Below are 16,402 nucleotides of genomic sequence, written 5' to 3'. Positions count from 1 at the left end.
ATTTGATTTAACGCCGCTTTGAACAGCTTGATGTGGGAGAAAAGTCCAAAATCACGCACGATCACCGTTGGTGCAGACAAACCTTAAAATATAGTTAGAGCGAATCTGGCACTCGAACCCACGATCAACGGAACGCAGCTCTGCACAGCTATATGCGTCGCCTAGGGCGACTGGATCACCTGTACCCCCTGCAGCGCGTTATGACGTCAAAAACTCGGCAGATACTCTCAACTCCATATTAATAAAGAATTCAGACGTATCAAAATAGTTTCCGGGTAAGATACAACACAACACAGCTGGATATTTAATGAGTTACTTATCTGTCTGGGAACCAAGATGGTATATACATAATATACCTGAATAAATTATACACACCAATCTTTTTCTTTTTTTCATATACCGGGAACGTCTTTATATCTACTTTAAAAAATAATTATCTACACAGTATACAAATGCCCAAGACGCTAGCGATACCTCTTTGGCTCTTAGTACAAGAACACTGGATGTTTCTACATTTGGTCTCCAGTACAGGCAGGGGACACGGGTGGCCCAGTCGTCTAAGGCGCCAAGTTGCGTCTTTTGGGCACGCTAGAAACCTATGATTGTGGTTTCGAATCCTGGTTCACCCCGATTATGTTTCTAGGTTTGTCTGCACCATATCCGTGCTCTAGGGTTTCACCGAAGTGGTAAACGTCTGAGACTTGCATCACGTCGGGCTTTCCTCTCACATTAAGCTGACCTGCCGTGATATAACTGGAATAATGTTAAAAGCGACGTTAAACCCAACTCACTCACTCAAGTACTGGCTCATTAGAGAAGCAGAGTTAGTGAGTGAGTTTGAGTTTTACGCCGCTTTAAGCAATATTTCAGCAAAACACGACACCAGCAATTGGCTTCACGCATTTTACCCCTGGACCCAAGCGAACAGAGAAGCAGAGGAGACGCTTGGAAGTGTATTCAAGTAACAATAATAATGAAACAGTTACAAAACATGTCATTAGGTATTTTTTTTTGCCTTCTGTATTTACACGTTATACACGTATGCCACTTTAATGTGTTTTTTCATCAAATTATAAAAATATGCGATTTAAAAAAAATAACTATATTGTTTTGAAATATATATAGTAAGCGGTGCTTAACCTTTTTACAGGTGCATATATAACCCCGAATCGCATAAGCAAGACACAATATGACTTGATATATACTTTGGCAGAGTTGGTAAACTGTCGCAATTTGCTGTGAAGAGTTGCGTTCCTTTGGAATGGAAGGATTCGGTTATCGTGGGTTCGAATCCCATATTCACACTGATCAAGATTCTTGTAAGCACTCGTAATCGGACGCAAGGGGCTATAACGGATAACGTGACATGCCGTACAAAGCGTACTCACCCCCGACTCCGCTGTGCATTGGTGTATGTATACATGGTTTAGCGTGTATTTGATACTCAGAGATACGACAAGTGATCCAAAAATGAGGTAACACGGCTTAACAAAACACAGGATTGCATCAACGTCAATCACATCTATGTTAGAATAGGTCTTCAGCAACCAATGCTTGTCGTAAGAGGTGACTATGTGTGTCGTAAGCGGCAACTAACGGGATCGGCTTGCTGACTTGGTTGATGCATGCCACCGTATCCAAATTGCGTGGATCGATGCTCATGATGTCAATCACTGGATTGTCTGGCCCAGAATCGATTATTATTAACAGACCGACGTCATGTTGCTTGATTATTGCTGGGTGAGGCCTTAAACAACAAACAAACAAACGAACACACAAACACGAACCAACTTCTTGGATAATGGTCCTTCAAACGGTAATTAGGGCTTGGACAAATATTTGAATGTGTCATCATCACGAGGGTTGTTATAATCTTGCATTTTGGATGCTATATGCTACTCAAAAGAAGTTAAAGACAGTTGAATTCTTATAGTCAAAATAACGTTTTCGAGTAGTATACTACCCGGGCTTTCAAACATGTTGGCTTTGTCCGGATGTAGGATGGCATGGTTGTTGGAGATTTGTTATGTATTTTCTGTCTACTGAACAAAAAATTAAAATCCGTGCATGATGACCTAGTTCTCTTAAAATATATACCTCTTAAGCCGCACCCATCTACAACGTCAGCTAGTGCGCATGCCCAAGCAGACACCATCTAAAGTATGCCGTCAAAGACGTTTGTTGACAGCCAGACTTCGATGTTTTTGTATATCACACTCCGGGCAATCAACACCGTCACCCGCAGCTGACAAATATTCGAAGTGTCCAAAGGGTCATCATTGACGTCAATGAGCTCCAATCAACCCCAACCTCAGGAAGGGCGTGTCTCCGTCAGTTTCTACCTTGAGCTAGTCTTACATAAGGGGACTATACATTGACCCTCATAGCATCGATATGTGTATACCCCTCAGACACCCGAGCGAACACGTAAGGGTTTAGGGCGGTCGGGTAGCGTAGTAGTTAAAGCGTTCGCTCGTCACGCCGGGTTCGATTCCCGACATGGGTACAAAGTGTGAAGCTCATTTCTGGGCTTCACACATTGTAACCATATCGTGACTCGAACCCGGGTCTTTGGCGTGGCGAGCGAACGCTTTAACCACTAGGCTACCCGACCGCCCCTCCAGGAGAAGAATACAGGCTGAGCTATTATACACATAAGCACTTTTTTTAACATTTACATGACGAAGAGTGAGTGCGTGAGTTGGGTTTAACGCCGCTTTTAACATTATTCCAGTTATATCGAGGCGTGTCAGCTTAATGTGGGAGGAAAGCCCGAAGTGATGCAGGTCTTAGACGTTTACCACTTCGGTGAAATCCACGAGCACGGGTATGGTGCTGACAAACCTGGAAACATAATCGGGGTGAACCAGGATTCGAACCCACAATCATAGGTTTCTGGCGTGCCCAAGGGACGCAACTCTGCACAGCGAATCGCGGCGCCTTAGACGACTGGGCCACCCGTGCCCCCACATGACGAAGATGATATATTCCCGCCACCCTATCAATTTTTAAGTTAAATATATCAATGACAGCTCGGTGGGTGAGTGAGTTGAGGTCGGTGTATCTTTGAACGGTACTAAAATATCAAAGTGAGTGAGTGAGTATGGTTTTAACTATTTTCCAGCAATAACACGGTGGGGCACACCAATCGAGCCCGGGCCTTCGGCGAGACGAGCTTTAACCACTGGGCTACCCCACCTCCCCTTAAATGTCAAAACGTGGAGTGTGCAACCATCCTCAAACGATAGGGGTTCGAACCACGCTGGTGACACATGTTTTCGGAAAAAATGAAATTATTCGCATATCAATAAAATCCATGTAAAAAATAGTTCCGTCTGTTCCAAGTGGAAATCAATTCAAATGTTGGTTCAAGATAATGTATAGTTGACAAACAACTCTCCATTCCTGAAAAGTAATGGAGCGTTCAAACCGTAGAATGATGGGTTTTAATGCAACTGAAATATTGTTCAAGGGATGTTAAACCCAACTCACTCACCACTGACTATACATAGTATGCCCTTGAACACGGTTACGACGAAGAACGTACAAGCATCCTTATAATTACCAAATCAATATTCTGTCCAAATCATTACAGACGTGTTCTAAGCTGGGAGGACGGGTAGACTTCAAATCACGTTGCCGTTTGAGAAACGAAATCCGACTTTGCCCAAATATTTGACACAGGGGTTCGCTGATTTCTTTAAAGACATCATATCCTTGTGTCGTAACTATACACCCTGACGCATATATAAGTAAATCGAATTATATCAAGACGAATGTCAGTGAAAAACCTTTTGAGGCGTGGAGGGCAACAAATCGTCCTTTGAAAAAAATGGTTGTTTTGTATTAGCGTTGTATCATCTATGGCGAGCAGCCGCCCATTGACGTCGGTCGCGAGACCCACGCGACATAAGATCCGCATTAAGCTCTCCGTGATTGACAGGTGCCTCGTCATGCAGAAATAACAACCACAGTCCACATCGAGACATGCCACACTCGGATATCGAGATCCGTGATTGTTTTTATTAATTTGCAAATGATACGTACACTAAAAATAATTTTTTTTATCGATGTCAATGTTTGAAATCTCAGGGAGAAGGCATTTTGGTGCTTGAAATGTTTGTTTTTAACGTCAAACTACGTCAAACAGATATTTGTATAGTATCAAATACAATCGCAAGTCTATTTTATCATAGTTTAAAATTTCAACGAGTAAGATATTAATTACCAATAAAATAAGCAAAAGTTGTGCTGTACTGTATTAATTCTGTAAACCAGATCTTCTACGAAAGTAACACGATGCTCAAACACGAGGCTCAACACTAGGTCGTAGATAGATAACTTTACTTTGCACTGCACCTGGGTTTAAAGATGGAAAAGACATTCTGTTGGTTCTTCTTTTAGAAAATATGATTTGTGTATTTGTTGCTTAACGCCACACTCAGGAATATTCCAGCTGTGCTGTCTGTAAGTAATCGAGCCTGGAGCAGACAATCCAGTAAGTGATATCACGAGCATTGATCCAAGCAAGAGGATACGATGCCATGCATGAACCAAGTCTGACCACCTGATCCCGTTTGTCGGCTCTTACCACAAGCATGGGTTGCTGAAGTCCTAGTCTAACTTGAATGTTCACGGATTCTGAGAACATATGAAGGATGATTCCATCCTGTATAACATCTGATTTTAATGTGTATTTGTCTTTGAATGATATCGACAAAATAAACGAATTGTGTGCACATTAAGTTTACAAAACTGGATCAACAATTGGTACACCCAGTGGTACAATCAATGGTTCACCCAGTGGTGCACTTAGTGGTATTCCACTGGGTGTACCATTACTTGTACTACTGGACGTACCATTGACTGTGCCAACGTGTGTACCATTGAGTTCACCACTGAGTGTACCATTGCTTGTTCCACTGGATGTATCATTGTTTGTAGCACCGGGTATACCACTGACTGTACCAACGTATGTACCATTGAGTGTATCATTGACTTTACCAACGTGTGTACCATTGAGTGTACCACTTGGTGTACCATTGAGTGTACCATTAGGTGTACCATTGCTTATTCCACTGGGTGTACCATTGAGTGTACCAACGTGTGTGCCATTGGCTGTAGCAATATGTGTACCATTGAGTAAACCACTGGGTGTACCATTGCTTGTTCCACAAGGTGTACCATTGAGTGTACCACTTGGTGTACCATTGAGTGTACCCCTGGGTGTACCATTGTTTGTAACAATGTGTGTACTATTGAGATTACAATCAATGGTTCGCCCAGTATTGCGCTGGTTCACACACTGGTACACTCAATGGTACATCTAGTCAAATACAAAACGGTACATAATGTACAACAGTTACATACACTCAATGGTACACTCAGTGGTATACTCATTGGTAAACCCATTGGTACACTTAATGGTACACCCAGTGGTACACTCAATGGTACACACGTTGGTACACCCAGTACATATGCATCGGTACAGGCGATGGTACTCTCAGTGGAAAAGCAAATTGTTCACCCAGTGGAACAACGAAATTGTACACACAATAGCGAGTAGAACGATTAATGGTACATCAAAGGGTACTCCCAATATTACCGACATTGGCACATCCAATGGTACATACACGGGTACATCCAATGTTTCAGTCATCGGTACACCCGGTGGTACAAACATTGCTACATCCAAAGGTACAGTTATCGATCCACCATATGTTACATCCAGTGGTACAAACATTGGTACATCCAATGGTACATACATTGGTACATCACGTGGCACACCCAATTTGACATCAAATGTTACACCCAGTGGTACATTCATCGGTACATCCAATGGTACATACATTGATACATCATGTGGTGCACCCAAAATGACATCAAATGTTACACCCTGTGGTAAATTCATCGGTACATCCAATGGTACATACATTGATACATCATGTGGTACACCCAATATGACATCAAATGTTTCACCCTGTGGTACAGACATCGGTACACCCAAATGATACACCCACAGGAACATCACGTGGTACATCCAACAGGACATCAAATGTTGCACCCAGTGGTACAGACATCGGTACACCCAAATGATACACCCACAGGAACATCACGTGGTACATCCAACAGGACATCAAATGTTACACCCAGTGGTATACACATCGGTGCATCCAGTGGTACACTCATTGGTACACTCATTGGTACGCCCAGGGGTACACTTAATAGTACACCCAGTGGTACAGTCAATGGTACACCCAGTGGTACAAGCAATGGTACACCTAGGGATACAAGCAATGGTACACAAGCAGAGACAACCAAATGGATGGGGTTGTCAGGCTCAGTGATTTGCTTGAATGCGTGTCACTATAACCCGCTGGCGTGGATAGTTGCTCACAATATCAATCACTGGAATGTCTGGTCCAAACTCCATACAGGCCGCCGTCTTATAGCTGGAATATTGCTTACGGCGTTAAAAACACACAAACATACCATGTTTCAAAACGAATAAGGAGTCATTAGAGTTGGAAGATTTGGTGTATTGATGAGCTGCCGGAAGATTCCCAGTAGGTATAACAATACTTATTTGAAATGTTAGTCCACCAGTAATGCATCATGCGGTTGACAAAACAAATATTGTCAAACGTACAAGAAGATCCAGTCACAGCATTAGTGTGTTTCCTGCGGTTTTCACTTGAAGTATAGGTTGTCAGTCAAAGGGGCGTAACTCTAGTCAGAATAATGACATCAGCTGTATTTACAGATGTTAGGCACTGCAATGACAAAGTCACAGCCAATACAGCTGTAAAGCGTTGCATTACATTTTGTGGTCACCTATATATAACAAACTGGACCACAGACAGGTTTAAACAGGTGACAAGACAAGACATTTATTCAGTATAGAAGCCAATGACCCAAATGAAGACAAAAATGAGTTACATTTCTCAGCTTTCAATACATTATGTGTATGGGAGAGAGTACTTAGGGGTGCAATTGGTTTGTTTGTCTGTTTGTTTAACGCCGCACTCAGCAATATTCCAGCTATATGACAGCGGTCTGTAAATTATCGAGTCTGAACCGGGTATCCAGTGATTGATATCATGAGCATCGATCCACGCAATTGGGACCACCTGATCCGTTTAGGTCTGGGTGCAATAAGAAGTTTTCTTTGTATGACGTATTCAAATAAATGCAGACATATACACACATATAACACAGACACACATATAATGTTTGTATTCTAGGAAAAAGAGATATAAAGTGGTATCAAACATATTTCTTATTTTTTGTACATTAAATAGGTATAAACAAAGATAATATGGCCACGGAGAGAGAGAGAGAGAGAGAGAGAGAGAGAGAGAGAGAGAGAGAGAGAGAGAGAGAGAGAGAGAGAGAGAGAGGTACAATATGACCACGGATAGAGAGAGATATTGGGAACATGATACAGGTACAATATGACCACGGATAGAGAGAGATATTGGTAACATGATACAGGTACAATATGACCACGGATAGAGAGAGATATTGGTAACATGATACAGGTACAATATGACCACGGATAGAGAGAGATATTGGTAACATGATACAGGTACAATATGACCACGGATAGAGAGAGTGGTTGCGTGATACAGGAACAATATGGCCACGGATAGCTTGGAGAGAGTGGTACAGTTACAAATGTACATGGTCACGGGCAGTTACAGTTTAGAAGTGGAGAAAGTACAATATAATTAGGTTTTCATACAGCAAGTATACAAGTAAACATGAGTACAAACAAGCCAATATACCAGGAACACAAAGACTCCTGATTCAATCCCATTCAAGAACATAACGAGAGAAGCAGCCTTATCGATTCAAAGAAGCGGGCGCACAATCATCGGATAGTTCGTGTTGAAGGCACGCTATAACTGTTGTAAAGCATTTGTTAAAGGTTTGGGAGGGGGCCACGGGTTGCTCAGACGTCTGAGGCGCCGCGATTCGCTGTGCAGAGTTGTGTCCCTTGAGCAAGCCAGAAACCTATGATTGTGTCTAGCATTGCATTCATTTATAATAAAAAATAAAGTTTGTAAAAATTAACCATTCCTTTGCCGTACTCGGAAAATGGGCTCAGCTCGATTTCCATATCGTGACAAGGAATGTAGCTCTTGTATCATATATGCACAAGGTACTTCTTGTCCCTAGTCTAGAAGGATGACGGGGTTATACATCATGACATATATGTACAAATGTACAAATGAAGTTAGATCAGATACAGATAATTAGTCTTTCTCCCAAGTGCACGGGTCATTTAAATTTAATTAACTCTACAATCAAAAGTATCATTTAACTTAACCCCTTGCTCATGTCACTACCTTGTTCTAACGCTCCTTTAACAACTGTCATGCCCGTCAACTCCCTCGAGAATGTATACCAACTTTAATTCTGTCACAACTGACTTCCCATATATTAATCTAATTATAACGGGTTGTATGTATAATAAAGAGGTTATAATATCCCTTGCCATTATTATATCAAACTTCTAAATGTTATAAAGACGTTCATCCGAATCAATATTTATATTTAGCGAAACAAATAAATGGTATCTTACAATGCTTGAAAAAATAGTTAGGCCACTAAAAATACGTTGTTGTAAGGTGTCTCTTTTTAAATATGAAATATTCAGGCAATTAGTTTGAATTATAAAAACATATCTGGTCTTGCAGCTGTAGCCGAAAATCCTACAAATCCTACAAAATCCATACACCCACCCCCGACTCCCGACCCCGACTCCCACCCCACCCTATCTCGTAAGACTGCTAAAGTATTGGGGTTCACCTTAGCGCTAAGATCGCTTTGTGGCTCTGACAATCATCACTAGTGTACATCAGGATGTGGAAGAAGTGTGTTACGACGTCCAAGGCACAGCTTGGGTGCATCCACATCGAGTACGATCCAACATCAAGTACAGCCAGCATATAATTGAATGAGTTGGTTTAACGCATATCAGAGCGTCTGCTGAATGTGGGAGGGAAGCCCGAAGTGACGTAGTGCTTTGAGGTTTGCAACGCTGTTGAAACCAACGAGTATGGCGCAATAATGTCCCGTTCAACATCCAATACATAGAATATATGGCAGTTGTTTTATCAATACGAAGGTATCGGAAATCCATGAACCTGGTTTTACTTATGTAAAGTATTGTCCGCCAATACAGAATTCCATAATTAACTGCTGTGTTAGAAAACGTTACAAATGCCGTGATACTGGGCGAATTAAAATGTAACATCGCATCGACATTTTTCAGCCGTATATATAGCGTCGAGGAATATCTTAATAACCCACTAAGAATATGACCGGTTGATTTCTAAATATGACCCACAAAGCATACTTAGCGTTAAGATTAAAACTCCAAAACTATGATATGAACTTACGACAATCGTAGCGCTAAAATCACTGAGTGAGGAACGAGGTCCTGACTGTAAGAGTGTTATACCCCGACTTATGGCTCGTTGTTCATATTAAAAACTACTTATTTGTCTGTCCCAAAGTCCCCTGTTTATGGATTACATTGCTGTAATGTAGCTGACTGTGGATTAAACAACATTCAGTCATCATTTAACGCCGCTTTTGACAATGTTCGAGTAATATCCCAGTGCGTCAGCCTGGTGTGTCATGAAATCCCGAAGAGATGCAGCTTGTGGATACTTACCATTATAGTGAAACTGTTGATCACGAGTTTGGTGCTGACAAACCAAGAGTTATGCTCAGGACGAATCTGGATTCGAACCGACAGCAGCGGATCGATGTCCCATGTCTAAAAAAACACTTTTCGAAACTTTGGGGAAGCTTGTCTACCACCGCTTCTCCGTACCGCCGAAAGAAATTGGAGGAGAGAGTGAGTTGGACTTAACGCCGCTTTGAACAGTATGTTTTGTCCCAGCTTACCAGGTGAAGGTGAAATGGGGTTTAATGTCGCGTTCAAGATTGTTGCACGTATACTATTTATAGCAACTTCCCCATCGCGCCTGCTTGGTATGACTTGAAAGCCGAGTTTACAAATGCCTCATACAAAGGTTAAAGACCAAGTGGCATTGTCAGGGTAAATTTGGGATTCGAACCCTCAACCAGCTCATCCATACACGGCAACAGAAGCACCAAATTTTGTGCCTTGACTTCTTGTCGTCCGATCCGACCGAGGGGTTCATGGATTTGTTACCTCCCCCATTTTCAGTGGGGGCGGTGGTGTAGCCTAGTTGTTAAAGCGTTCGCTAGTCACGCCGAAGACCCGGGTTCGATTCCCGACATGTGTACAGTGTGTGAAGCCCGTTTCTGGTGTTCCCCGCCGTGATATTGCTGGAACATTGCTAAAATCGGAGTAAAACCATACTCACTCACTCACTCATTTTCAATGGCTGGTTATTGTGTCGTAGTAACTTAAACAATGAATTGACTGTCATCGAAGACAAGTCGACAACGCATCATGTCATCAATGTCTAAGTTTATCGGTTTATTGTTCGAGCAACGCAACACCAACCCTTTTGTCCTCTACTGAATGTCAAGGCTGTTCATGCTATCGTCAGAAAACCAGTCGTTCATCCACCCTGGAATGTAATGTAGGTCAGTGTCACGCAGTCATGAATAATATAAATAGGCTAAGGCGGGTGTACAGACAGCGACAGTGGAAAGGCCGGGGCGGTTGGGAGGTTCGTTGTCGTACAGGGATATCTCCTTTCTGCTAGACTCTTGTGCCTTACCTTGTGATCTGTCGCGGTGCATTATGGTGACACTGAAGGGTTCCGAAGGTACTTTGTTCTCCAGCTGTTTTACAGGTCGGTGTTTCACTTCTTGTCGATCCCTGGGCTCTATAATCTCTCCCCCCAAGTCCCCTAGATTGTCTCACAGTCTCGGAGCCATATTATTTTCCCTTCAACCCAGCCGTTACTGTAATACCCATAGCCCGAGTATGCCATGTCACTGGGGCTCCATTTCAATTTAAATAGAGTTGTTTGTTTCTATCACAATTATATATTTTCAGAGACGTAGCGTTAGTCTACAACTGTCCCTGTAGGTTTCTCAAACAGTCCACTCTCACTTCTATTCTCACACCAACCCCGCCGGGAGTGACCATTGCTTTCACAAATACCATCATGTTGATGTCTGTCTGTAACTTATGGGGCGTGGGGTGGGGGGTGGGGGGTGCGGGGTGGCGTGGGGTGGGGTGGGGGTGGGGGTGGGGGTGTATGGTTTATCTGGTATAGACTCGGATTATTCATATGGACTCTGTCATACAGCTGGAATATGGAATATTGCGTGCGTGACATCAGACAAAGGTAACGTCTGCTTGTATGACAATGGACCAGTCATGAGGAGGGGGCACGGGTGGGCCCAGCCGTCTGAGGAGCCGCGATTCGCTGTGCAGAGTTGTGTTCCTTTTACACGCCAGAAATGTATGATTGTGGGTTCGAATCCCGAATTGCCCTGATTATGTTTCTAGGCTTGTCAGCACCATACCCGTGCTCGAGGGTTTCACCGAAGTGGTAAACGTCTGAGGCTTTCCTCTCACATTCAGCTGACACGCCGCCATATAACTCACTCACTCACACTCACTGTAACTTATGTAGTCTGTGGCTGTATATTTACATTATATGCCCCCATCATCCTACCCTTCCACAAAAAAAGAATAGAAACCCAGCGGCGGAGTTAGCTTTTCTGGGAGAGTGGGGAGCATATTTCCATAAATATTCAACCCCAATTTTACAGGGGCACTTTTGGCGCCATTTGCCTCTTCACCACGACCTGTCCGCAGTAATATATACCCATTTCACGCAGTAGGGTGGATATATCTTTTCCAGAAGGGCACAGGGATGAGGGAATGCATATTTTCCCTTACCGTTGTACGTCATCTTTTCACGGACACGCATGAAAGCACAAGGAGATAACCTATGCTGAGTGCACGAGTCGGTTACAATGACATACGGTCCCGGTACAGTATTACAGACATCTCTTTACTTATACTGTGTCCCAGGATTGTATATTACACAAACTGATCAATAACGAGCTCTTGTACTGAATGTAGGTAATAAATGGATACCATGAAGTCACCCTCCTCTAAATCAGCCTCTGAAACCAGGAACGTATTCATTTGGTTGAAGGCGGCCAGATGGATTGTTGGGGTGACTTCGTGCCATCGATTTCCCGACGGCGTGAATCGTTGATTATAATTTCACCCACTGGCTTGCCTTGCAAAGTAGCGAATTCTGTCATATTACGGCGTTACTTAACAAATACATAAACTAAATTGTTATTGCAATTTAATGAGTCGTTTCCTCTTTCAGGTTAGTATGTCATGTAGGGCATGCACTAAGGTTGGGAAACTGTACACATGTACACAAGCAAGAGTACCGAATGTATTGATTCAACACCTGTGTTATTCTGACTTGAGGGGCAAACGAAAACACAACCCTAATGCGAAAACGACACTCAGGACAATCCAAGTTTGCTTGTCAGCACTACGAAACACATCTGGTGGCAAACTTATAATTCATATCAGCGGACAATCATGTAGTGATCGTTTCCTTGGCTATTTTGATGAGTTTCTTGAAGAAAGTCTGAACAATTTGATCTGTGATGGACAGTTATTTGCTGACGCATACGAGCGACACTGGTTATGGAAATTACCAAACTTTAAGAATTACAGAGATTTCATTGTTATATCTGTAACTGAAACCAAAGGTGTTGCCACGGTTGATTTCAAAACCAAAATTTGTTCAGATCTTAAGGTTGAACGACCATCAGCGCTAAATATTCTGTCCCTTTTGTGTGATTCGGTCTCACCACGAGTGAAAGCTGCAGAATTTAGAGGGATCGAACCAGTGCCCTATGAAAGTCGACATGTACAACTAAAAACATTCAAACCAAAGGAAGACGACAGAAAGATTATAGACAACGATCCAGAGAGATTTGCAAACTATGTTTGGGATAAACTTCGTTTTCGAGAATATCTGAGTTGCATGACGAAAATCGAAGATGGGGGTTCTTATTATTTAGGCATTACCGAAAAGAAGAATACCTTCACGACACATGGTGAAGTAAAGTATGAAAGCCTTGTTCCACATATTGAAGGTTTTGAGCTACAGTTTGATGTGGATGAGCTCGAGAGACAACTCATTCGTGTTATAACATCTGGTGCTACCATATATTTTGCCAATAGCTGCTTTATGGACATTCCAAAAGAACTAGTAAAATTTAAATTCTACAATGTAGCAAGGGACAAATACGTTCTTGAAATTGCAGTTGGTAGTTTGGCGGGAGGAATTGTGTTCTTTGACAAGCAAGGCCCGGAAGCTTATCAAATAGTGTCGACGGGAAATGTTGAACGACTGACCAAAGAGGATTGGTTACTCAGAATGAGGAGTACGTTAAATGACATTTGCATGTCAATAAACATTGATTAAACAATGTCAGCACTTAAATAAAGAGAGTCAGAACTTTTATACAAAGGGACAGAACTCAGATATCAAAGTGAAACATTCTACTCTGCGATTTCCATAAGGAAAGGATCAAGATTGGGACGGCACACATTGTTTTGAGTGCATTAAAATGACTTCAAACTCAGATGGGACCGATTCTGACATACATACTGGCAACCTTCATGAGAGCATTCGCTGTGAATACACTAAGAAATACTCGTCCACCTATGACAGCAGTGATTCAGAGTCTAAAGTCCGCAGACACTCTGATTGTGATGGGGTTTCTGGTCCTGGTGATGCAATTCTCCATGGAGCTATGAATGGACGAAGTAAGAAACGTGACCATAAAGATTCAGAATCAGGTAATTTTCATATATTAGGATTTGAAATGTGATTTTAAGTCAAAGTCAACGATAATCAAGCTATATCACTGCAGCATGTTCATGTATACTGCCGGGCAAAAGAAAGTATACACCCATGTTTGATGGTGACTAAAATAAAGAATGTGGTCGATATGATATTTATATTGATTCTTACACAATATGTTTAAGATACTGGTTAAAGCTTCTTAATATATGTCTCAAGATTTCCAAAACGGTGTTATGATATATTAGTTAGGTTTGATTCCGTTGGTAGGAATACATGGGTTTCTGCTATGAAGAAGTAGTATAGGTAATGATGGTTCTGGACCACTTCCACTGGAGCAGGATTCATATACCTATACTGCTACTACAGGAGGAATTTTTATGTGTAAATGACTATGCGATTCAACGATAGTCATAAGATTCAGCTAAATTGACTCCAGCTCACCACCACCTGGAGCCAAAGACATAAATTTTTATAGGTAATGATGGTTCTGGACCACTTCCACTGGAGCCGGATTCATATACCTATACTGCTACTACAGGGGGGATTTTTTATGTGTAAATGACTATGCGATTCAATGATAGTCATGAGATTAAGTTAAATTGACTCCAGCTCACCAATACCTGGGGCCAATCATTGCTTTAGATGAGTCTAAATGGTAATAAAAATATTTTTCATTATTTTTATCGATAAAGCGATATTCAACATTTTTATTAAGTTCTTCGTTCATTTTACTAGGAGACCAGACTATATAACTACACTCTTTTTGTAAATTGATAAGAAACAATTGATTACCGTATTTGGTTGGTTTGACATCACTGATATAATAAAACCCTTGTGGTAATTCTCTCCATTTAATAGTTTTTTCCATTATTATATATTTATGTAAGCATTTGTCTAAATGTAATCACACGATAGTAAGCAATTCATTTTTAATCTCCAACCAGTTCTTTGGTTTTGGCACGGAATAATTGATGCGCTTGTTGCCTCCCTTGTTCTATGAACTTTTTTTTCTCGTCTTCGCTAATACCATTGGTCTTACGAGAATTTGATCGAATCTCCTGCTTCATTTCATTGTATTTGGTGAGTTCCGACAGCACTAAACGAAACTCATCCTCGGATATCTTACAATCGGCCACTGCTGTCGAAATATGATCCTCGATGCTGTTCAACTTTGCATCGGCGAGTATCCGAATACTATCGTGTTTTAATGCTTTCTTTTGCAACCTACGAGAAATGAATTTTATCGCTATTCCTGCCAGTCCCGAGACTCCGGCGGTTATTTCCATGCCGAGCACGATAGGCGCGGCGATTATAGTTGATAGTAAACCGACACCGGCTACACCGAGTCCCATGCCAGCTGCTACAAGCGCGATGTCAACTCCGTCCAGAGCATTCACGGCTCTGCGATACTTTTTATACAATCCAAGTCTCAACTCCCTATCCTTTTCTATTCGATGTTTTATGTCGCTTATTTGATGTAATCGAAATCCATCAACAGTTTCCATCATTTCATCGAGCGCTGGATATAAACTCATAGTGTATATTACGAATATATAATAGTCTTTAATTGGTCTTGCTTAAATGTTTTGAGAGTATACATCAACCTTATCAAATGTATATTATACGGCAAGAATATCTTAGAAAGAGAAATACTACCACTTTTAATAATTTGAACCCCCTCGAGGGATGCAACGGGTGATGCACCGACATGAATAATACTGCAACGTTGACGCTCGTGTTTCTTGAGCCATTTAATTGATAGACCTGGTAATATTTCGAAGGCATCTACCGGTGCATCTCCGAACAAGACTTCAATAATAAGCGTAGAAATATTAGGTATTGCACTCAAGTTAACTTTAATATTATCGAATTCTGTAACCAAATTTAAACTAACATTTTGGATTGCCGGACGACTATATAACATATGACCTGGTTTTTCTGTCAGGGGAGTGACTAACACACTTTTTCGTTTTGACGGGATATAGGCCGCGAGTACGATGCCACTATTTATTATCTTAGTTAAATTATGTCCCTTACCCATCATCGCATAAGGTGGGGTAATGACGATATTCAGCAGCCACTTGATGTTTGCTTCGACCATAGTCCATTTATTCTCACTGTTGTAAATAATATTGTACGGAGTGGTTTTAAGGAGTCTACTAACGTCGATATCGCTTAAATCTTCTAGATTACCCGCGAATGTAACTTCTTTCCGCTTGTATACATCATCGTGTAAGTGTAAAGCGTATAACTTACCATTGGTACCGGGTTTATCGAATCCTTCTGTGTCTCCGAGATCGGAAATCGCAATTGTATTACATTGTCTTATCATTCCAGGGCCTGATGCATCAACCATTATTTATAATATGGAGTGTTACACTTAAATATCCTATATGTACAGGTTGGTGATTTACATCTAATACAGAAATTTTGAGGTCTGAAATAATACCACGCTTCAATTTTTTATATTGTAATGATGAGAAAGATTCCGTTCTACCGCTATTGTATTTTTCATTTTTCACTGGAACACTTCTGAGTAGAGTTGAAGGACTTTCTTGTTGAATATTATCCGTCGTGCTGATTTGATC

At 41.5% G+C, this 16,402-nt stretch overlaps 2 protein-coding genes across 2 annotated transcripts in view; both read left to right on the top strand.

Moving 5' to 3' along the window:
* The first annotated feature begins 10,660 nt into the window (after positions 1 to 10,660).
* On the top strand, positions 10,661 to 13,451 carry LOC139465676 (uncharacterized). The gene is made up of 2 exons (XM_071247448.1): positions 10,661 to 10,805; positions 12,312 to 13,451. The coding sequence occupies exon 2, from the start codon at positions 12,318 to 12,320 to the stop codon at positions 13,428 to 13,430; it is 1,113 nt and encodes a 370-aa protein (XP_071103549.1). The 5' UTR covers positions 10,661 to 10,805; positions 12,312 to 12,317; the 3' UTR covers positions 13,431 to 13,451.
* Positions 13,452 to 13,570: 119 nt separating this feature from the next.
* The window catches only part of LOC139465677 (uncharacterized), a 29,019-nt gene continuing 26,187 nt past the window's right edge, over positions 13,571 to 16,402 (top strand). The window contains exon 1 of the mRNA XM_071247449.1: positions 13,571 to 13,807. Coding sequence (XP_071103550.1) covers positions 13,576 to 13,807 — 232 coding nt within the window. The 5' untranslated portion in view covers positions 13,571 to 13,575. The remainder of the gene's footprint in view (positions 13,808 to 16,402) is intronic.

The sequence above is a fragment of the Haliotis cracherodii genome, unplaced genomic scaffold (genome assembly GCF_022045235.1).
Source record: "Haliotis cracherodii isolate W230 unplaced genomic scaffold, xgHalCrac1.p SCAF_18, whole genome shotgun sequence".
Taxonomy (NCBI): domain Eukaryota; kingdom Metazoa; phylum Mollusca; class Gastropoda; order Lepetellida; family Haliotidae; genus Haliotis; species Haliotis cracherodii.
The sequence above is the reverse complement of the archived record's forward strand: the minus strand, read 5'-3'. Positions and strand labels throughout refer to the sequence as shown.